General features: G+C 43.7%; 1 protein-coding gene across 1 annotated transcript in view; it reads right to left on the bottom strand.

Annotated features, from left to right (window-relative positions):
* Positions 1-642: 642 nt before the first annotated feature.
* The window catches only part of EFHC2 (EF-hand domain containing 2), a 191353-nt gene continuing 167250 nt past the window's right edge, over positions 643-24745 (bottom strand). Inside the window, exons 14-15 of the mRNA XM_021681492.1 lie at positions 17000-17105; positions 643-1041 (exon numbers count right to left, since the gene is read on the bottom strand). Coding sequence (XP_021537167.1) covers positions 940-1041; positions 17000-17105 — 208 coding nt within the window. The 3' untranslated portion in view covers positions 643-939. The remainder of the gene's footprint in view (positions 1042-16999; positions 17106-24745) is intronic.

The following is a 24745-nucleotide window of genomic DNA, read 5'->3' as shown; positions in this document are numbered from 1 at the left end:
GGTCCATGGTGATGAGTTTTAATCAAATATACACTACATGACAAAAGTTCTGCTGAGACTCAGAACGTATAGGCCTAGAAGAAAAATCAAAATAGAACCAGAGAAAAGCAGGAGGAAACATACTACAGTCCTAGAATATTTAAACCTCTGGGGTGGGTGGTATGTGTGTGTGGAGAATGAACCAAAAAATATCTCTCAAGATCTCCAGCATTCACATCCCTAAATATTTTAGACAGAAAACATTTTTGGTCATATTATAATTATGTATACATGCATATATTCCTAAGTTAACAGCTAACTTTAGATATAAAAAGGGCATTAAAAATATAAACACTGCAAATGTTTCAATTTCTCTCCCAAATTTTTAAGTGTGTGTGTGTGTGTGTGTGTGTGTGTGAGTGTGTGTGCGGTGCAGGGCAAGGGCAGGAGTCCTTCTCATAGCTTTGCTAATTTCAGAAAATAAATACATTCACTGTAGAGAGGTTTAAGGATTATTTTGATAAGGTGGGTTGCTGCAAAATTTAATTATATAAGTAATAAACATGTGTCAAAAAGATTTCAAAAAATGTTTAATAGAATCACAACTTATTGCTAAGATATCATTTGATTTTATATTGTCATGTACAGCTGTCAAGAGTAATTTTCTTTTTGTGTTGCACTGAATCAAATTATGCTGGATAGAAAATTACCATAAGATTCTTTGGTATTAATAAATCATACATGTAATAAAAATGTTTGACATTTCTTTAAATGGCATTTTTAATAATGCTGGTACATCAACAATGTAATACGATGTTCTGAAAAACTAAAATGACAAAAGGGAATTAACTGTGGCCTATGGATTTCAATTCAATATGAACCTTGTATTTTTTTTTTAATGAAATGATATCTACTGAAATAAACTTAGTAAAATGAGAGCAGGAAATCAATGGCATATGGTTACTCCTCCTCTAAGCCGAACACATCCTTTAAAAGGCGTATGTAGTTAACGTATTTCACGGGAATAGGTGATGGCATCCCGAGCCACTCATCTTCATATCTCTAGGAAAAGAACCAAAGATGGAGAGAATTATAACCACATGTCAAAGTGCAGTTTTGTCAATGCAACATCAAATGGTTTCTTATTGTTATATAAGCTCTTGATACATAGCTTATTCTCAAGGCAGATGTTTCTACGGTCTACCTCCGAATCGTTAAGGCCTTTGCAGTAGACTGAATTCTCAGGCTCACGTCTTCATCCCTCTCCGCGGTGGAATTATACACCCATGCTTTTTGCCATGCGACTCTGCAGACACTCCTATGGAGTCTCTTTTCCTGTCCCTTTGCTATGGGCTTGGCCCCATGACTGGCTTTGGCCTATGTAAAGCTAGCAGATGTACCGTGAAGAGAGGCTCTAACGGGCTAGTGTGGTTTGGCCTAGCCTGCTGTACCTCCATCACTGCCCCGAGAAGAACATGGCCCGAGATGCTGCTGGTCCCAAAATGACATGGGTGGATCGAGCCCCGCTGACCCTATGGGCCCATGGCCAAGAAAAATAAATGTCCATTGTTGAGAACCACTGAGATTTGGGGTGGGGGGGCTGTTGGTTATGCAGCATTATTACAGTGAGAACTCCCCCTATGCTTTATTAAGACCTCAATTATTAAAATCTGAACTGCTAGCTACACTGATTGCTTGGTTACTGTTTCTTTAATCTAACAATGAAAAGAGCAATGAATCATTCACAGGATGTTCCTGGGGAGAAACTACTTTATATATATACTTCGTATATATGTATGTATAAATATATGCACACATATACTTCCTATATAATATATGGCATGTATATTTGCGCATATGTATTTTCTAATTTCAGAAAATAAATACCTTTACTCTTCTAGAGAGGTTTAAGAATATTTGGGGGCGCCTGGGTGGCTCCGTTGTTAAGCGTCTGACTTTTGATTTCAGCTCAGGTCATGAGCTCAGGGTCGTGAGATGGAGCCCTGTATCAGGCTCCACACTCAGCAGGGAGTCTGCCTGAGATCTTCTCTATCTCCCTCTGTCCCTCCCACCCCCTCTAAAATAAATAAATCTTAAAAAAAAGAGAATATTTTGATGAGGTGGGTTGCAACAAAACTTAATTATATAAGTAGCAGATACATGTCAGATTTCAAAAAATCTTGTATATATGTATATCTAGACACACACAGATATGCCCACACATTTTTATTTATGTTGCAATGCTCGGTATTAATGTCAATGGGGGGCAGGAAAGTCCATGCACTGTGGGCTGTTTATATTTCTATTGTCAAGGTTAATTGTTTTACATAAGACGTCCTATCTCTTTCCTGGTGTTACATTAGTATCCAGAATCCTAAGGTGTCAGAAACACAGGGAAAGTCTCAGTAATCCTGTGTTGGAACTGTGGAAGCGACCTGTGTAAGGACTGTTCTGGCTGGGCCTTATGGGATGAGGAGCAGTTTGGAAGGGGACGGAGTGATGAAGGGTGCTCTGGGCATAGGGGACAACATAAACAAAGGCCCACAGACCTAAGAATTTCTTTTCCAGGAAGAGTGACCAGCCAGCCTAGTTGTGGTTTGGGACACATAGTATGAAGTGGCAAGAGAGGGGGTTGGAAGGAAAAGATGGGCCCAAACTTCGGGCTCTCTGTGCTAGTTTAGACTTTATGCTGTGGTTGGGGAAAGACACCGGTGAGTCTCCACCAGAGAAACCTGATTAGAAATTAATTAGATTCACTCACTGGATGTATGAAGAATGAAATGGAGGAGGAAAATCACTTTGGAGGTTACAGCAATAATTCTGGGGGGGAACTGTGCCATAGCTGGGGGAGCTGAAGCTGATGTGAGGATGAGCTCCATCTGGAAGATTTTGCTGCAGTAGAACATAGAATGCCTGGAAGGTGATCAATTTGAAGTGGTGATAAAGAGGCAGTGTTGTGGGTTGAACTGTGTCCTCCCAAAAGATGGTGACGGGCGCCTGGGTGGCTCAGCCATTAAGTGTCTGCCTTCGGCTCAGGTCATGATCCTGGGGTCCTGGGATCAAGCCCCGCATCGGGCTCCCTTCCTCAGTGAGGGGCCTGCTTCTCCCTCTGCCTGCCGCTCCCCCTACTTGTGTTCTGTCAAATAAATAAATAAAATCTTTAAAAAAAAAAAAAAGAGAGATGTCAAAATCCTAAGCCCCGGTATTTCAGCATGTGGCCTTATTTGGAAACTGGGTCACTGCAGATATAATGAGTTAAGGTGAGGTCATGCTGGAGTTGGGGGGGGGTCCCTACTCCAATATGACTGGTGTCCTTATAAACTAATACAGGTAAACGAATATAGGTGAGGAGAGTTCTAAGACTTCTAAGTATAGTAATATTGATGATATCTATAGTAGTTTCCTAGGACCACCATAACAAATGAGCACAAACTGAGAGGCTTAAACCCACAGAACTTTATTCTGTCACTATATGGGGGGCCAGAAGGCCAGGTACTGGCAAGGTTGGTTCTTTCTGGAGGCTCTAAGGGAGACTCTGGTCCATGCCCCCTCTCCTAGCTTCCCGCGGTTGCCCCTTGTTCTCTGCACATGGCCCTCTGTCTTCACATGGCTTCTTATAAGGACACCAATTACTGGCTTTAGAGCCCACCCTAATCCAGTGTGACCTCATTTCACATTTTAGCTTTTAATTACATCGCAAAGACCCATTTCCAAATAAGTTCATGTTCTGAGATTCGGGGTAGACATGAATGGGGGGTAGCGGGGGGCGGGGGGGGCATGCAATACTCAACCCAGGGCAACGTTATAAGCAAAATAAAGAAAGCAGAAAGAAGAGTTTTATTTTATTTTTTTAGCGTGCGAATAAGGATCAGAGGAGGACAACTAAGTTCAATTTGGGACATTTTTAAACTTGAGGTACCCATAGGACGTCAAGGTGAAGATTCCAGTAAACACCTGGGAATAGGGTTCTGTGTAGCACAGAGCTACTATGCAAAGATGAGAAAGTCACTGAAATATGGGTGATATGTAAAACTATGGCAATTAATAACGTTGACACAGAATCAGAAATCAGGAGAACACCAAGTACTGGCATCTCTAAGGCATTAAAGAGATGATTTACGATGACAGTGAACTGGTTGCAGACTTTTGTGGGATTTATACTGCTTCATAGTGACGGTAATGCTACTCTAATAAATTTATTAGATATTTACAATGTAACAGGTACTCTTTTTAAGATTTTATCACAGAAAATCCTAAGAGGTAGGTATTATTTATTTACAGAAAAGGAAACTGAGGCATAGAAGGGTTTTTAAGTTGCTTGTCCAGAAAACTGCCAGTAAGTGGAGGAGCCTGGACTGTAACCCCAGCAGTGAGGCTCCAGAGCTCTGCTCATCTGCCGAGCTGCCCTCCAAAGCCCAGCAGACTGGGCCAATCTAGAAGCCGCCGGCTCTCATCCTACATGGCTACATCTGATCCTATCATTTTCAACAAGGAAAGTTGAGTAGAAAACAATGTGGTTCTTGAAGTGACACACCTTTTCTTTCTCAAGAATGCCTCCTGGGGCACCTGGGTGGCTCAGTCGGTTAAGCGTCTGACTCGGTTTCTACTCAGGTCAGGATCTCAGGGTTGTGAGATGGAGACCCGCCTGAGGCTCTGCGCTGGGCTTGGAGCCTGCTTAGGATTCTCTCTCCCTCTCCCTCCCCCACCCTCACCTGCTCGCGCACACGCACGCGCGCTCTCTCAAAGAAAAAAAAAAAAAGAATGCCTCCTGCCAGACATTGGAGGTTGAGCCCAAACCACCAACTGGCTGTGTAAAGAAGGAAATGGCCATTCAGATGGATGAAGCCTAAATCCACTCCTAGGGCGTATTTATACCACATGGAACTTAGTGAAATGTCCATCCTACACCAAGAAGGAGTAAATCACTGTGTGTGTGTGTGTGTGTGTGTACATATATACACACATATATGTACACACACAAAATTATGTATTTTAATCAACAGTCGTTCAACTATTCAACATGTCCTCAGAAATTTCATTACAAAACTTAAAGCAATTTTTGCTCGTAAGTGGTATTTTTAGATTTGATCGTGTTATAAAGGAGTATAATGCAAATATATGCATTCAAAATCACTCTTCCTGGATCGGTTTTTTTTTAAATAAGAATTTTCAATACTGGGGTGCCTGGGTGGCTCAGTCTGTTAAGCATCTGCCTTCAGCTCAGGTCATGATCTCAGGGTCCTGGGCTTGAGCCCCACATTGGGCTCCCTGCTCAGCGGGGAGTCTGCTTCTCCCTCTCCCTCTGCTGCTCCCCCTGCTTGTGCTCTCTCTCAAAAAAAAAAAAAAAAATCTTAGAAGAACTTTCAATACAAAAAGAATTAAATACATTATGCAACTCATATCACTGCAAAGAAATTATCTGGAGAATGGATTCTTTTATGAAACAGGCCAGTTCTAGAAGGTCCTTCCCTCATAACTTCTTCATTAGGCAGCAAAAGTTTCTTATTTTTGAGCAAGGAATCATGATTTAACCTCTAACAATAAAAGAGAAAGAAACTGAGGGACTCACGTTGGAATAATGGCAACTCAAGAATTTGGAGACAGGAGTTATTATTTATTAGCAATGAGCTGGACTTGGACAAAATGAAACACAAGTAAATACCTTGAGGTTTGAGACGAAGGATGATTTGAGATGAAAAGTGATCTAGGAAGTAAAATGTTTCTTTGAGTTCTGTGAGCTGTTGTAGCAAATTCATTGAACCCAAGGAGGGGGTCATGGGAACCTCTCATCTATAGCCAGTGGACCAGAAGCACAGGTGATAAATTGGTGTCTGAAGTGGGGGGGAGGGGCAGTCTTGTGGGACTGAGCCCTTACACCCTGTAGGATCTGATGCTGATCATGTCGGAACTGAGTTGAATTGTAGGACCCTTAGCTGGTGTCAAGAGTTGTTTGGTATATGGGGAAAAAAACCCAGCACATTGGAATTGGTACCAGAACTGTAGCCAACCCCTAATTTTAGGGAGATTTTCACAGGTACTAGTTTAAATGGATCAACAGAAATTAAATTGAGATCCAAAGGAGGGTGGGAAAACAGGAGGTAAGATTTAAGAAACTCAGGGGAGGGGAGGCAATGATAAAGTAGAGGAAAAAAGTATCTTCTTCATAGTTTTGCCTGTAATTGGGTCCATCTAAAGGAGTCACATGGGGCACCTGGGTGGCTCAGTTGGTTAAGCGACTGCCTTCAGCTCAGGTCATGATCCTGGAGTCCCAGGATTGAGTCCGCATCGGGCTCCCTGCTCAGCGGGGAGTCTGCTTCTCCCTCTCCCACTCCCCTCTCTTGTGCTATCTCTCTCTCACTCTCGCTCTCAAATAAATAAATAAAATCTTTAAAAAAATAAATAAATAAAGGAGTCACATGGGCAATCTCTCTGCAAAATAAAGAGCTCTTTGGTGACACGAGAAACCCCACACTCCCACTGCCTAATTGTTCTAATAAATCCACAAATGTTCTACGTTACATAATATTTATGACAATCTGGGCAGTGAATAAAAATAGTCTCTGTGTTCACTGACCTTTTATTCATGCTACACTACAAAATGAGAAGAAAAGTCCAGGTCAGATGGTATTCCCAGCAGGGCACGTACCTTTTAAGTGGAAATAACTGCATGGTAATTTTACAGCAGGAGAGCTCATCCACAACAGCCGATCGAGCCTTCTTCCCCTTCCCGATGATGATGAGCCTGCTGGTGTTTCTGTAGAACAGCCCCCGACTGTGCATATTTGGCATCTTAAATATCTGAGCGTAGCAGGCTCTGCCAGCACCCCTCCCAATCTCCTCACCCTTTCCAGTTCGGCGCTCACCGGCCCGACGTCCAACCTGCGTTCCTCTGCCTGAAAGCTATTCTTTGGCCCCTGAGGCCCACTTTGGTTGCCCCTGTGACATGCCACCAGCGCCTGGGAATTCATTCTTTTCCTCCCTCGTCAGGAGCAGCCCTCACCCAGGACTGACGGGAGCTGATGGATGAATAGTGCAACCCCCTTGCACTTCCGGTGGGAAAACGCTGAGGTACATCTAGGCCCCTGGATCCCTGAGTTTCCCAGAGGCATTAAGCTCCAGTCACCAACATGTGTCACTGGTTTGAGAATATGCCCTGTGGCAGCCCCTTCCCTTCCACTCTTCATTCCCCACTCCCTTCATAGTCTTCCCTCCACCTCCCTCACAATCAATATACACTCGAATCCTTGTCCCCACGTCGGCTTCTTGAGGAAGTCAAACAAAGACACCATGTGATTCTGTATTTACCAACATTAATAAAATGTCTATGAAAGTCACAGCACAGCTCGGAACAAAGCAACTTCCTGTCAAACTGACGGATGGATTCAGAGTCTCCAATGTGACTTCCAGATAACTCAAGAGATGGCGCCCCAATCTCAAAACCAAATTCAATTTCCTCCTAAGGAATATTTTCTGGAAGGAGGAAGAACTATGAAATGCAGAGTGAAATTCAACAATGATGCACAATCGTGACTCCAAAATGGCTGGGAATCATTGTCTGCAAGAGGGCCCCACGGTATCTTCCAAGCTGGCTTTGACTAAAGCTACTGACGATGTCAAAGTAGTTGGCAATAAATTACTTGTTCATCAACGGTGAAAAAATGTAGCTGCTGATCTGTAAAATCATACACCCTTGAAGCAAAGATGGCACTGGCTGGGAACCCAGTAAACAGCAGCTGCCCAGTGAGAATAGCAAAGCTGTGTGTGAGCTCATGTGCTCTGGATTTATTTGCTTTGACATTTTTAAAAGGAAATTTAATTGGATTATGTCTCCTTCTAGTTTAAAATTTTCTACTGTAGTACTGGCCACCAGATGCATGAGGGGGAAAAGATTGGGAGCCAATTAAATTCCATGCTTCACTGAAACAAGGTTATTTTTATTCCTCCCAAATGTAAGGCTGATGGAGTCATGTTAGTGATTTCACTCTGTTATTTCCCTCCCCTTGCTCAAAAAAAAAAAAAAGACGTCTCTACAGGAAATATCTATGAATTTGTAGAAAAGTCCAGTAGGGTGTATGGAACCAAAACTGTGGTTTTCTTGGATTTACTGCCTTCTAAATGGTTGACGTGACCTCAGAAATAATTCAATTGACAAAACTATAAAAGCAATTACATTTCCATGAATCAAAGGGAAATTAATTTGGGGAAGAAATTTTGCAAATACTTGTTGAGATAATCAAGAGCATTCTGATGCCATAAGGAAAAGCTCATCGATTAAAAAAACCTGGAGATTTGCTTCTATTCCTATCCATTTCTGTGTCAGTGTAGCTAAAACACAGGTGAAACCTTTCCTTGAAACTGCCTTCCAGGGTAAATAAAGTTTTCAAGAGGACATGAATTTTTGCGGAGCTTTAGTGGTAGGCTTCTGCATCCAATTCAAGTAGACATCATCCGGTGCTTTGAATCAAAGCGGATTCCGGCAGAACCGTTCCCTACTAGGTCACTGTTTTGTGTTATGTAATCGGTCTGTGTTTATCAGCTACTTTTAAAATCTAATAAGAATGACTAAAAGTCTTTTATTTCGACTGATAAATTCAACCTCAAATCCTAGAAATAACTGCTTACTTATTAGAGCGGGCACTAGCCCCTAACTAGATCATCCTCACCTTTAGGAATGCCTTTGAGTCTCCGCTTCCTATCTATAAATTTGGAAGGATACTTAATTTTCACAGGATTGGGACAATAAAATGTCACAGGATAGCCCACCCTTTAAATACCAAAAGAAGATCTTCCACAAGTGGGGTGTCCAAAGACGTATCCCAGGGTGCACCCGACCTGCCCCCTCCTCCCCACGGCTAAGGCCATATATATCATCCTGTTGTGGCAGGAGAGGGCTGGAGAGCCCACTGCTAATGGTCCGGCAGTTTCAGTGCTCATAAAATGAAGCCACATCCAATTTTTCTCAGAAATGTCAAAAGATAAGACGCCAGTCACACGGTGCAAGTTATAAAGTTTATACGAGAACCGATTTAGTGTTATTTTTTAAAACGTGGCTTCTGAGATTAACCAGACAGGCTCTAAACAGCGGGCCCTATTTTGCCAGTTTTACAGCCACCATCTGTGAGCAAGCACAAGAGAATGGAAATGGGGTCTCCAGGCCTTGACAGCGCCAGGGCAACATGCTGGGGCCGTAGATAGTCACATAATGGAGTGGGAGGTCAATTACAGCCCCAGTGGCTCACCACGGGCCGCTGCGGGAGCCAGGCGGAGGCCCAGCCAAGGGAGCTCCTGAGAACTGGGGCTACAGGCCACAGTCAAGAGACATATGGTGGGTGACAGTTGGTTTACGCCCAGCCACATAAGGAAATCTCTCACCCAAGGACTAATCAAAGCTAAATGAGCTACGGACCACAGTCCTCTTTGTAAATTTCACTGGTTTGTTCTTGGACCCCCAGCCTTATTAGCTGAGTCCACCTAGCCATCACATGTAGGGTAGCCCCACCTGAGTCTGGGGGACCGGTCCTGACATCCAGCGGACCAAGCGCCGAGGGCTGTGGTCTGGACCTGGCCTTACACCCTGGCTGTGAGGTTTGTTCGCCTGAGCCCAAGTTTTTATTCTGGCAACAGACCGTGCTGGGTCATTCTCTCTTTGCCCCCAGAAGATCCATTTTCTGCCTTCCTTCCCCAGTTCACTGCCCTTGGAGGCCGTGCTCTGTGGATTGCATCACTTGCCGAGCTTCCTTGTCCCCTGGTGGCTCGGTTGGTCCAGCCAATGGGGCGCAGCAAGAGATCAGGGTATTGATTCCACTTCTCCTCCCCCTGCTCCCTCCCTGCCTGGCTATGGTTTGGCAGTGGCTACCCGCTTTTACCTGCTGCCACTGCCCCAGCTCCGCCACTGGGCTCCACTACCACCGGGCCCGCTCTGCTTCTTCAGACCTACGGATGGTGACGGTTTCCCGCTCTTGCTCGTCCCTGATCCGGTTCCTGTAACCCTACCCACTCCTCTGGCAACAGTCCCTTCATTCAATCCATTTCCCTGACTCCTTTGAGTGTGCTTTGTATGTACATTTCCTACTGGAACATCACTGGTAGAGGGATTTAGCCAGCTCTGTCCCCTGGGCGGGGCTAAAGGCTTAGTTCAAGCCTGTGGACTGGCTTCCTCTGATTGCTGAATAGTGCTAACTTCAGGATTCCCCATCACTGTGCTCCCTGTTTCAGAGAGATGCCCTGCCTTTCCAATCCCATGTCTGGTGTGCCAGACCAGCCTCCAACTCAGCCCCTGGTTGGCTGAAGCCACTGGTCCTGTTCCTCTTTTCTGGCCCCTCCCTGATCGCCCCATACACTGCAGGTAAGCAGGTTAGCCTGGGAAGGTGGCCCAAATCCCTACCCCGACCATCCGTCCTGTCCATTAACACGGACACAAACGAACTGGTGTTAAATCTAGTACTGAGGCCCGCTCACTTTTCATCAGCCAGGAAGTCTCTTTTCATTCCTCAGTAAGATCCCAAGTTAGGGAAGAGATAATGTTCAGCACAGGAGTATAAAGCAATCCAGCTTCCAAGTGGTGGCTGGTACTGGTAACTTCTAGAGAGCTGTTCACGGCATCACAGGAACTTCAGCCAGAGCTAGCCTGTCTGGCTCCTACACTGGAGGGAGCGCGCAGCTGCCCAACCCCTGGCCTCCACCCTGGCCACACTTCCACCCCGGAGCTCAGCCTGCCATCCCTTCTTCTCAACAGAACTCGAATCCGTCATGTCACACTCAGGGCTAGGTCACGTTCACGGCCTGGTGGATCTCATCCTGAAGTCCCACATGTGACTTTTTGGCTGGGACAACTTCCCCAAATGTTGGCAATCTCCAGAGCTCCAAGTGAGAGGTGTTGTGTGTCCAACTGGGCCCCCACAGACCTACACAGCTGGTCTGGCTCCTCCCTGGCCTCTCCCAGCATTAAATGCTCTCCTGTCAATGTCCCGCCATGGGCATAAGATCAGGCAGTGACAGGAGTGGGGAGGGGGGCTGTGCCACACTGCCAGGCCCCCAGTTGATGCCAAGAACAATCAACAAAAGCTTCAAGGACAGTAAAAGCAAACATAAACAAGTGGGACTGCATCAAACTAAAACATTTCGCCACAGCAAAGGAAACGATCAACGAAAAAGCAACCTCCTGAATGGGAGAAGAAATTTGCAAATGATGTACCTGATAAGGGGTTAACATCCTAATTATATAAAGAACTCATAAAACTCAATATTAAAAAACCAATCTGATTTAAAAAAATTGGCAGAGGACCTGAAGAAACATTTTTCCAAAGATGACACCCAGATGGCCAACAGGTACATGGAAAGATGCTCGACATCACTCACCATCAGGGAGATGCAAATCCAAATCACAATGAGATATCAGCTGTCACCTGTCAGAATGGCTTTTATAAAAAAGATAAATAACAGTATTGGCGAGAACATGAAGAAAATGCACTGACGGTGGGAATGGAAATTGGTGCAGCCACTGTGGAAAACAGTATGGAGGTTCCTCCAAAAACTAAAAACAGAGCTACCCTACGATCCAGCAATTCCACTTCTAGGTATTTATTGGAGAATATGAAAACATGAATTGAAAAAGACATATGTACCCCTATGTTCACTGCAGCATTATTTATAATAGCCATGGGGCGCCTGAGTGGCTCAGTTGGTTAAGCGTCTGCCTTCGGCTCAGGTCATGATCTCCAGGTCCTGGGATTTAGCCCCGCATCAGGTTCTCTGCTCAGCAGGGAGCCTGTTTCTCCCTCTGCCTGCCGCTCCCCCTGCTTGTGCTCTCTCTCTCTCTCAAATAAATAAATAAAAATCTTAAAAATAATAATAAAATAAAATACCCATGATATGGAAACAGTCTAAGTGTCCATCAGTGGATGAACAGATTTAAAAAAACTGTGGTATATATGTACAAGAGAATATTATTCGGCCATAAAAAAAAGAAGGAAATCTTTCCATTTGCAACATCACAGATGGAACTTCAAGGGCATTATGCTAAGTGAAATACATCAGACAGAAAAAGACAAGTACAATTATGACTTCACTTATATGTAGAATCTAAAAAGCCAACCAACCAAACAAAACAGAAACAGACTCATAGCTACAGAGAACAAACAGACGATCGCCAAGGGGGAGAGGGGTAAGGGGGGGATGGACAAAACAGGCAAAGGGAATTAAGACGTACAATCTTCCAGTTATAAAATAACTAAGACAGGGATATAATGTACAGAAGGAATACAGTCAATAATATTGTATGGTGATGGATAGATGGTAACTAATTGGGTGACCATTTTGCAATGTGTATAAACCACCATGTTATACACCTAAAACTAATACAATATTGTATGCTAATTATTTTTAATAAAAACAAAAAACGAGCTTCAAGAACAATTGGTTGCCGAACTAGGATGTACCATCCAGGATCCCCTTGAGGAAGGACTCGGTGGCCCAGCTGCTGAGAGGTCCCTTCAGGGACTGCCTCGGCTACAGAGCTGTCTTGGCTGCGAAGAGTCACATTACCCAAGGTCAACCCCCTTCCTAAAGCAACCCACAGGGATAAAGGCCAAGCCATTGTGACCCATCTCAGGACAGCTCTGAAAGGCCATTCTAGCTCCAGAGCTCTTTGTGGGCTGGCTCAACTGCTCCCTTTGCTTACTCCTGTGTCCTTCCTCTCCCTTCCACAGGTATTGATCCCAAGAACACTCCCAAATAAACCTCTTGCACATTAAACTCCACCTGCTTCCTGGAGAACACAACTTGTGTGGCAGGCTCTGACCCAAGTGTCTCCGGGCATTATCAGACAGGAACATTTAAGCACACTTACATGGTTCAGGAGATCCTGTACTTTTCACTGATTGTACTCTATCAACTATGCAATATCATGCTCAACCCATTCCCACTGAATATTTTCACATGAGATTATAGACTCGCTGGTAACATTCCCAAGCTATCTTATATCCTCTTTATGAAACAATAACAAGCTTAGGAATACCAGAGTGCTGTAGACTCTGAGATCTAGTTACGTTCTCATTATTAAGTTAAATTGGTATCATTTTATACCTATGTTCCTTTCTTTCTTAAACTGGCGCAAAAGAAATGGCCCCTTCCAAATGTCTCCCACAGACTGAACTGCTTCTAGGCTTGGTCAGCAGAGATGATAAAAGACCCAAAGAATTAAGTTCTCACTATATATGAGTAACAACTGGAAGAGCCCCCTGCTGAAGCAGGGGCCCTTCTTCTGATGCTACATTCCTGTTCCGTAACTGGTCTCCTACCTTTAAGGATAGAATCACTGATCTTAGCCTTGGAAGGTGACTGCTCAAGGCCTAGCCCCCTCATTTGAGGAAGTAAGACCTCTCCATTTTACAAACAATAGTAATAGCTAACATTTAAACCCTTTATTACAGGACACATGTGGCGATAAGTGTCTCACGTGTATCAACTCAATCCTCATAACCACACCGATGGAAGTACTATTCTTTCTTTCTCTTTTCTTTTTCTTTCTTTTTTTCCTTCCCTCCTTCCTTCCTCTTTCTTTCTCTCTCTCTCTCTCTCTCTCTTTCAGAAATGCGCGCGCACACACACACACACACACACACACAGAGTGCAGGGCGGAGGGGCAGAGGAAGAGAGAGTCCTAAGCAGACTCTGCACTGAGCATGCAGCCTGACTGGGGCTCAATCCCGTAAGCCCAGAGCCAAAACCAAGAGTTGGAAACTTAATCGTCTGTGCCACCCAGGTGCCCCGGAAGTACTACTCTTCTCTCCATTGTTGAGGGGAGGAAACCTGAAAGGTTGAGTGACTTGCACAAAGTCACCCAGTTAGTCAATCACAGAGCTAAGGATGTGAACTCAGGTTCATGTCCCAGTCACAGAGTATGCAAGGGATGAAATGGGGGAGGGGTGGCTAAGGTAAGAGTAGATCTTGGGCTTTCCCATGGAGTGATTCCTCTTGCAGTGTGGGTGGTGATCCTTCTGTGGGCCCTTAAATCAATTTAATGGCTCACAAACGACATTCAAAAGAGAGAAAGAAGGGGTGTGGGGGAGGGGAGAAAAGGAAAAGAGGGAAGAAAAGAAAGGAAGAGAGAAAGAAAGACAAGATGGCATTGCACCACATGTAGTCCAAATAGTACTGTTTCACGAAACTTTGGTTCCGTTGTATCTGTGCATGCTGGGTTGCTATGAAAAAAGTCTTTAACTGTGGGTTGTCGTACCCAAAGGTCATTAAATTTCATTCAAATTCAATCATCAGGAAAATAAAAATTAAAGTAATAAGCTACCATGCTTTCAGAGGCAAAAATGTAAAAACAACTTGAATGCCTATCAACAAAAAAATGGATGAATAAATTATTCTCTATCCATATTACAGCTATTAAGGAATGGCTCAGGTCTATACATATTAAACTAGACAGATTGCCCATGACGTAGCATTAAGTAGGAGAAACACACTGCCGATAAATGCATGTGGTAGGATTATATGTTGTACAATCAGTGATGAAGCCCCCAACATACAGGTGAACATTTGGGTGGTGGACTGGGTGGAATGGAAAAGGAGGGAAATAGGAACTAAGGAAAAGTACAACAAAGGCAGCTGCCATCTAGCCAGAAGCAGGGTGCACATCATCCAGAGCGCCAGAGGAAACAGAGGACATGAGCAAATCGTCCAAGTCAAGAGGAATTTAATAAAGTGACTATTTACAAAGTTGTGGGAAGCGTTGAGGAAAACCAACAGGGGATCCTCCAGTCCCTCAAGGACTATAGCAACAGGGAGCCAGTGCCACCACCTGGGGCTGGAGGGGCAAGTGAGGGTGGTTACTGGAACCTGGAGTGGTGAGCAGCAATATGGAGGCGGCAGGCCATCCATGGGAACCAGCAGGGAGGGAAAGGATTTCTCTCTCCTCCCACCCTCCACTCTCTTGCTGGAACATCCCACTGGCCAACCCAACTGGAGGCCAGGGGGCTAGGGGACCTGCTGATGCAGCCCATCAAGGTTAACTGCCCAGGACTCAGAGTAGGAGAGAGGGGGCTCGAGAAAAGTCCTAATGGGACAAATGGATGATATCCAACACAGAATACTATAACATTAAGTGAGAAGGTAGAATAGAAACTACATCTACAATTTTTCTTTTTACATACAACATTAAATATTTGCATGGATGAAAATTAAAAGGTTGCCAAATGACAGTACTGATTTGCTTTTGTGATGGTATCTTGGATTTTAGTTTATTAAATCCAATATGTTCAATAATAATTACATTAAAAAAGAATATATTTTTTTTATTCTTCGCAGTAAAACAGACCTGAGTTACAAGTCTTGACTTGCTGTTTCTCTACCTTCCTCATCTCTAAAATGGGGATCAGGAGAGTACCTATCTCATAGGGTTGCTATGAGGATTTAACCAGCTAATAGATTTTCAGGCCTTAGGGTAATGTTTGGCACAGAGTAAATGCTTTAAGTGTTTGCAGTTGTTATGGTGACAATGTGATATCAAGAGCCTCCCAATGGGTCTACCTGTCTCCATGGCCCTTCTTCAGAGCAAGCGCCCTTTAAACGGTACACCTGATCACGTCGCTCTCTTCCTTGAAGTCCGTCCATGGTCTCCAGATCTTGCAGGACAATACTCAAACCTCACCCTTGCCGTATCTCCAGCCTTACCCTCTTCCACTCCTCCCTTCCTGCCTTCATTCCAGCCACACCAATTCCTTCTGGTTCTGCACAAGCACCATGCTGTCTGTCCCCTGTCCCAAAGCCTCTGTTGGGAATGCCTTTTCCCTACCATGCCACTTCCCTCCCTTGCTGACTCTTCCTATTTGTCACTGAAATTTCAAGAAGACTTCCTGTCCCCGCTCCCCCATCCCGCCAACCCCAACAGCTTCCTCCTATTCCTTTCCATCCCATGCAGTCCATATTATGCCATACTCCAAATCATGAGGGTATTGATTCAGCCATCAGCAGGTGCCTGCCCCGCCCTGGAAAGGTAGCAATAATGACCTTCATCTCTGGACCCCAGCACGGAGCACAGAACCTGCTGAGAGTGGGTATTTAATTCATGATTTGTCTGAGAATTAAATTTATAAATGAGCGAGTTATGTGACCCAATGTCACTCAGCTAAGTAAGTGGCAGAGCCAGAATTCAACCCGAGTTATGTCAGACTCCAAAGGCCACCCCTATCTCCCAACCTTCTGGAAGTTCTAAGGCTGCCTGCCACTCCAGAAGAGTTGCATGCCTAAGGGAACTCCCCAAGGGCACTAGACCAGTTCAGGCCAGAATGAGTTGGTCAGCGGAGACCGGGAGTAATAAATGCCTCCTTTCTGGGAGTAACCACATGACATTTGCTTTATCAAGGGACTTTCCCAAGAAAATCAATTTCTGGAGCATGTTAAAATATAAACAAACCGCCATCCACCCACCCACTCCTTAAAGACAATTGGTCCAAAGAGATCTTAGAGAATTCAGACAATTCCACAATGTTGAGAGCACCACCCGATCACATGAACTTTGTTTTCCCTAACCAAGCATTTTTCTACTGAATTTTTATTTTAAATTTGGCTCCTCTGTGAAATGTGCATCCCCATCCTATACTGTTTCACCCAAGGCAAACCTGTATACACAGCCACAGACGTACTGGGGATTCTTGACCTATGCACCATTTGAGATTTGCTCTCGTGGCTCACGATGATGTTAGCAGAATCCCTTGATAACAGTGTTTATATCTATTTATAACTAACCTATTATCCTATTTTCCATATAATTGGATGCGACTGAGTTTTAAAAAAATTCAGCTGCAGAAGAAAAGTCATGCTCTTATAGAGCAGATGTTCACTCAGCATGGAAAGTGAATTAGCCTTTAACACAAATACCCAGAAATACATCAGCGCTTTTTCCAAAAGCACTGGCGTTAATGTTTTATGCTGAAAAATAATTTTTAAGATAAAGGATATTAAAAATGCAAGGGAGGTGGCCAGAGCTGGTTTTTAAGACAGGTGTTAATTTTACCTCTTTCATGTATGACGGTGCTTCCAATTCGGGCATCGGATTCATTCTCCAGTTCAGGGCGCAGAAAAATGACTCATAATTTATTTGTTCTTTACTGTCTTCAAACCTGAAAATATCATTATAATATATAATTTGACTCAATCTACAGAATTCAGGACCAAAATGTCAGCTTAAATGCTACCAGGAAAACATAATGTCAGGTTATGTTTTAATGCCTGATATTTTTCTTATTTCTTACTAGTGTTTTTTTTTTTTATCAGATTCTAACCCTCAAGAGAGTGAACTCTCTGCGAGCAGAGATCACACACAGCTCATTCACCACAGTGTCCCCAGCACCTAGATTCATGCTGGCATTTAGTAGGTGCGCAATAAAGATTTGCTACAGTTGCCACAGAAACAAATGAGCTTATTCAGTAACTGAGACTATTTTGTTCAGAGTATTTGCAGGCCCTCTTAATTTAATATGGTTGATACTATAGGTCAGTGAAACAAAATCTCCTTGTGTTTCTTAAATGGCAATGCCTTTTAAATTTTTAAGGGGAGCCTAGATTCATTGCGTCTACGCAGTTATTTTTAGGAAAAATAAAAGGTATCTTTATCATTTATTATGTAGCCATTAAAAGGGGTTATTTAGGGGGCACCTGGGTGGCTCAGTCGGTTAAGCTTCCGACTCTTGATTTCGGCTCAGGTCATGATCTCAGGGTTGTGAGATGGAGCCCCGCGTCGGGCTCTGCGCTGGGTGTGGAGCCTGCTTAAGGTTCTCTCTCTCCCTCCCCCTACGCCCCTCCCCACCTCTAAAAGAAAAAAAAGGAGGGGGTTATTTAGATCCACATATGCTGTCATGGAAATATGTTCATGATATATTGTTGAGCAGAAACAAGATTACAAAATAGTATGTAGAATTATGATCTCACTTGAGGTATATATTTATATAAAAAGGCACAGTGGCGCCTGGGTGGGTCAGACTCTTGATATGAGCTCAGATCTTGATCTCAGGGTCATGAACTCAAGCCCTGTGTTGGGCTCCACGCTGGATGTGGAGCCTACTTAAAAAAAAAAAAAGGCATAGAAAAATTCTAGTGACAATACACTGAAGTATTAAAACAGCTATCTCTGGGAAGAGAGACTGCTTTTTGCTTTTTGCTTTAGACTTCTCTGTATCATCTGAATTGTTTTAAATTCATAAGAAAAAATACTAAGCCCATTTTTCACTTAAAAGAAAACATTGGCATAAATTTAACCTTAACCATAATAGAGTTTTGGCCATTAAGACCCAGTAATTTCAAACACAATTGATGGAATGACCTGAACACTAAGTGAAATTCTTCTTAGTATAATACCTCAATGCCACCTAGTCGTAATTGCACCACACTCTGCCAATTTTTAAGGCTAAACATATATTGATCATGTCAGGCCATTTTTTGAAGGCCAAGACCAAGGCCAAGACCATTGTTCCCAGCACCCTGCCAGGATTCCTGCCCCACTCAGGACCTCCAACTCAACACTCCCTCTCCAACCGGCAAGTGAGGTGCACAAGATACTGTGGCAAGGATGACGAGGGGATAATTACTTAAAAGAAAACCTGGTGATAATAAACATAGGAAAATAACATACTCATAACCAGTCAAAAGACTTTGTTTTTCCTCAGGAGTAAAGAAAATAATAGCTCATATTTATAAATGAATATAAATTAGCAGTAATAAGTTAAATGTTACAAGATGAAGTCACATAGACTTGTCAATCTAAACAAAGTAGAATAAACAGAGTGATCCGAAGAGGAGAAGGGGAATTCGGTTCTTCTTTTGTGTACATTTTCTTTGGCCGAGGATTCTAGGATACAACTCCAATATGCTGCCCCCTACCACTGTTTATCCTCTGGATTTTGGCTCACTCGTCATTTGAACTCCTTGAAAGGACATGCTCTGTTTATGGAAATATTTGTAGCCAAAATGCTGGACCATTATGTCTTTTATTTGTGTGTGTTTTGGGAGAAGAACTAAAACTCAGTCAATTAAAGATGTTTGGTAAAAAACTTTCCTCTAGCATGGAGCCTTGAAGACAAGTATTCCCTAAGACTCTGAGTAGGAGCTGAGGTCAGAGAATGAGATCATGTAGGGCCTTTGACTTTCATACTGAGGAAAACTAAGAGCCACTGGAGCATATTGTACACAGAACAGTTATGGGATCTCCGTTATATCTTCTAAAGATCAGGCTCACTGATATATTGAGAAGGGAATGCAGGCGCAGGGCCAAAGTGGCGGGGCAGTCAACAGTCTTCTGTAGTGATCCAGAGTAGGCATAATGGCGGCCTAGATGGCAGTGGGGGCAGCAGAGGGCACTGAGGAGTGGTCAGTTCTGAATATATATATATATATATATATATATATATATATAAAGATTTGTTTTAGAGAGAGAGAGCAAGCGAGCGAGTGGGGGGAGGGGCAGAGGGAGAAGGAAAAAGAGAATCTCCAGGAGACTCTGCGCTGAGTACGGAGCCCAGTGCGGGGCTGGATCTCATAACCTAGAAATCATGACCTGGGCCGAAACCAAGAGTCAGATGCTCAACTGAATGAGCCACCCAGGTGCCCCGATTCTAAATACATTTTGAGTGTAGGATTCCTGAAGGATTGTACATAGTGTGACAGAGATAGAGAGACAGACAGACAGAAACAGAGAGAATGCATGGACTCGGGACAACTCCAAGGGTTCTGCTTGACCAACTGGAAAAATACAGCTGTCCTAACTGAGATAGGAAGGACGGCAGGAGCCATAGGTTGGGGAGAAAAAAATCAAGAGTTTTGTTTGGATATGTTCCATTTTGATGGGGAGGGAGCAGCTGGACATAAGAGTCTGAAATTCAGGGAAGAGGTTTGCGTTGAAGATAGAAATGTGGGAGCCATTAGCATAGAGATGGTATTGAAAGCCACCAGACCAAGAGATTGGATGAGATCACCAATGAACTAAGTTTCTCTATCTGTTCCTACAGTATAGAATTTAATGGTCAGTAAGTTCCCATCACATCAATTACAGGAAACACTTAATTCCAGAGGTTTCAGAAGTATAATATCCCAATAATTTGGGAGCCAATCAAAAGATTACCAAACAGATAGGATCACATCAGACTTCACCCCCATATACAATCCACTATCCAGTCCTGTGGGTTCTACCACCATAGCATATCACCCAGATCTTTTTCTGGGGCACCTGGGTGGCTCAGTTGGTTGAATGTCTGCCTTCGGCTCAGGTCATGATCCCAGGGTCCTGGGATCGAGCCCCGCATCAGGCTCCCTGCTCAGGGGGGAGCCTGCTTCTCCCTCTCCCTCTGCCCCTCTGCCTGTTTGTGCTCTCTTTCTCTGTCAAATAAATGAATAAAATCTTTTTTAAAAAATCTCTTTTTCTCTACCTTCTCTACTCTCACTAATTCCAAGCCACCATCAACTCTCACATGGGTTACAATAGCTTTGTAGTTTGGTCTTACTGCTTCTATTCTGACCTTTGCTGCAGACACATCCTCCACCAAAATGAACTTTCTAAAACATAGACCAGATCAATAACTTCCTTGCTTAGAGCTCTCCAATGGCTTCCCAATCCACTTCGAACACAAGCTGAACTCCTTATCAGGGTTTATAAAACCCTATGTAAACTGGCCACTGCTGACTTCTCTGATCTCATCTGAAAACTCTCTGTTTGCAACATTCCAGGTGTACTAGTCTTCTTTCTGTTCTCTGAGCATGCCAAGATTGTTCCCAGAAATGCAAGGCATTTGCACCCTCTGGTCCCTTTGTCTGGAAAGTCTCCATTCACATGTTGCTTCTTCAGAAAGGCCTTCCTGAAGTTCCTCTTGCCTAACCGAGTCCCCCTGCCTAAATCTGCATTTGCCCTGGATGATGGCAATTGAAACTTATAGAAAAATTTCTGGAATCACCATTGGAACTCCTATTATCATACGTTGTTACCAATAAGTCTTATATCATGCCTACCTGTTACCCCTAGGCCCCTGGCCTTCTTCCCTGCCCAACTCGTGATAGGTCAGACTCAACACATCTAAACATTTACCCATTTCAAAGGTTATTTGAAAAGAATATTCCTGAGTCAAATGATATTCAGGAAGGATCAAAAGCTGTAAATGGAAGAATACACAGCTTAGAAATGATGTATAAAATTTTTCTGAGGAAAGGGGTGCCTGGGTGGCTCAGTCAGTTAAGTGGCCGACTCTTGGTTACAGTTCAGGTCATGATGTTGTGGTTGTGAGATCAAGCCCCTTGCCAGGCTCTGTGCTCAGCGAGAGTCTGCTTCAGATTCTCTCCTCCCTCTCCCTCCCCCTCTGGCTCATGCTCACACTCTCTCACCCTTTTTCTCTCTCTCAAATAAAAAAAAATCTTTAAAAAAATTTTTTTTCTGAGGGAAAATGTTTGAAAGATTTGATCTTTCCAAAGACCCAGAGTCAGGCTTCAGGGAAGGGTTGAGCTAATGTGGTATAATACTCCAAGTTTTTATTTTCAGTTCGGAGGATCTCAATGGATATGGAAATCCTGGCAAAAGGAGCAAGGGAGAAAAGAACAAAGAATCTTTCAATTAATAGGGATAAAACTAGCCAATGCTTCTTGGAAGAATTTTTTGCTCTGGGGAAGTGGACAGGGTTGCAGTTAATAGTGATGGATTGATCACAAAATATATTTATCTCCCTTTCCCACCAAAAGCTCACCAAAATGACAATAAAGGAATAAAAATAAGTAATAACCCACAATGACAATGATCGCTAGAGGAAAGACAACAGTGGACAAGAATCTTCAAGATCTTTTGCGTGATGGAAAGAAGACAGAGGACTTGTAACTGACTTGGCAGAACTGAGGAAGGGAAGCTAAACTCTAAATGTCCAGAGGCAGGGGCCACTTAGAGATTAGCCAGTGTAGCCCACAAAACTCCCAAGATGCTCAGCAAATGCCGACTCCAGGTGCCAATAGAGGCAGGGACATGGTGTGGGACGGAAAACAAGGGCTGTTTCAAAGCCTGAAGAAAGCAAGGGCAGCTAGAGCCCCAAGTATCTTTCTCTATACTGTCCTCTTCCAGAGAAATCCAACTAAAAGAGCTTCAGTCTGGGAGGGATGGGGGGCTGAAACATAATGGAGGGCAGAGGAGAGCATTACACACTGAACTTGAGCCTCTCAGCCCCTTTCTTTCCCCTTTCCCATTTCAGAACACCAATAGCCATGCTTTAATGAACCTCCTTTCCCTCATTCCACCATCCCTCCTATTGCAGCAGGAGAAGATAGGATTCTTCTCTTGATCCTCTGAATGGTCCCAGAAAGACCTCCAGATTCCAGCTTCTGGGGATCACCTCATGAAAATGAGAGCTACGAGATGGACTTGTGCAGCGAAACCCACCAATCAACAAGATCCACCCCCCAAATCTTCCAATAGGAAGGACAGAAGCCAAAGCAGCAACAGGAAAAAAAAAAAAAAGGAATCAGAAAAACAACTACAATTCAGGTTGCAGAAGGAAAGAGGTGAGATAAGAGTGATATAGTATATCCATGAAAAAAGAACAGAAGACTACCAAAAAGGATCATTCAGACTAAAATGTGCTCTTGGAATAAAACAAATCTGATAGTAGTAAATAGACCCAGTAGAAGAGGTAGAATATCACTTTGAGGAAATCCCTTAGTAAGTCTATCATAATAACAAACAGAAAATTGGGGAAAGAAGAGATCCAAGTCTGGGACATCCAAAATCTTCATGACAGGAGTTCTCACAAGAAAAAAATGCAAATGGAGGGGAGGAAATTACTAAAAATTAATGGAAAGTTTCCTAGGACCAAAGGACAGAGTCCCCAGACCAGAAGGGCCGATAAAGTGTTAAATGGGGGTGCCTGGGTGGCTCAGTCATTAAGTGCCTGCCTTCGGCTCAGGTCATGGTCCCAGGGTCCTGGGATCAAGCCCCACATCGGGCTCCCTGCTCGGCAGGAAGCCTGCTTCTCCCTCTCCCACTCTCCCTGCTTGTGTTCCCTCTCTCGCTGTGTCTCTCTCTGTCAAATAAATAAAATCTTTAAAATAAATAAATAAATAAAGTGTTAAATGGCCACACACACAAGACACACAAGGCCCTATCAGGAACTTCCAGAACACCAGGAACAAAGAGAAGCTCCTAAGAGCATCCAGAAAGAACAATAATGGGAATCAGTGGTATGTTAAATTCTCAAGCATCGTAATAGGAAGTTAGTAGTAGTATCTAAAAATGAGAAACAGAAATAGCAGTATGTGTGTGCTATTTAAATGTTGATGGAGGGGTGCCTGGGTGGCTCAGTGGGTTAAGCGACTGCCTTCGGCTCAGGTCATGATCCCAGGGTCCTGGGATCGAGTCCCACATCAGGCTCCCTGTTCTGCGGGGAGCCTGCTTCTCCCTCTTCCACTCCCCCTGCTTGTGTTCCCTCTCTCGCTGTGTCTCTCTCTGTCAAATAAATAAATAAAATCTTTAAAAAAAAAATGTTGATGGAGATAGTGAGAAGGGCTGAGAGAGGCTGCTTCTTGTGAATGGGTCTGGGAAGTGGGGAAGGATGCGGCTGGAAACTACTCTTGTTGGAAGAAACTTTTTAGAATTATTTGAGTATTTTTTACTATGAGCATGTATCAGTTTGACATAAATATAAATTTACAAAGCATAAAAAGCAGATGAGAAACCTTGAAACACGCTTTTCAGGGCAGGACACTCGTACAAGTCAGGCTTGGAAAGGAGGGTGCGTCACTAGTTGGGAGCACGCTGGGGAGGAATTAAGTCTCCAGTCTTCCTCCCTGCTCCAGAGTTCTGCACACAGTTTCCTCCCCCAGACCACATATAGATAGTATTGAAAGCCACCAGACCAAGAGACTGCATGAGATCTTAGAGACCATGGCCTCTGAATCATATAGAAAATGTAGCTCCTTGCTTCGGGGTCATGCTGTGCTCCTGATCAAAAATGTTAGCCTCCTGATTCTCCACCTGAATGCCCTACTTTGCTCCTCTCCAAATGACATTTGGCTCTTGCTAAGACTCTGATCCATGGTCAAAGGATGAAGATTTGCCACTCTGGAGGAAATCTCTTGAAAAGGCTGTGAAGGCAATTCCAAAGAACTTTCTATGGTGACATTGTTGAAATCAGTGCACACTCTTCCAGGGTGACTGCCCTAAAGGGCAGCACTAATTCTGGCTTTTAAGTGTTTCTCTGCTTGTTAAAAAGTCAGCCTCCTTACTTTAAAGTCCCAGCTCACAGTGCTAAAGTGTTTTCCTAAAACCTCCATAAATTCTTCTTTCCCTTTGATACTTGGGCAAGCCACCATTTCCTTCCCTACACAAAGTAAGGGACATGTTTGTGGAGGAAGAGGGAGAGAAAGTAATGTTTCTGGTTCCTCTTTAGAAAATCACGACCCCCAAGCAAGCTTCTCAATGCCTTGCTAGGTGTGAGTTCTTAGAAATGAGGCAAATGTGTCATTTGACGGGTGCTTGGGCTCCCCCTCCCAAAAATGATGAATGGCTCGAAAACTACAGAAGCCATCTATCTCCTTGCCACAGGGAATAAAGCTGATCTGCTTTACTTGCCCCACCTGTGGGGGTAAACGGTGTGGCGGCAGCTGTATTTGGTTGAAGAGTGAGGTGGCTTCCCCCTCTGCTGCAAAGGCTGTCTCATAACATAGGGGAATGGGCTGGGCTGTGTGACCAGGGCTGGAAGGGAGGGAGTGCAGTGAAGACATATTTTTTTTTTTTTTTTTTTTT

Source organism: Neomonachus schauinslandi, chromosome X (genome assembly GCF_002201575.2).
Source record: "Neomonachus schauinslandi chromosome X, ASM220157v2, whole genome shotgun sequence".
Lineage (NCBI taxonomy): Eukaryota > Metazoa > Chordata > Mammalia > Carnivora > Phocidae > Neomonachus > Neomonachus schauinslandi.
Note: the sequence above shows the minus strand (reverse complement) of the source record. Positions and strands in the feature narration are given on the sequence as shown.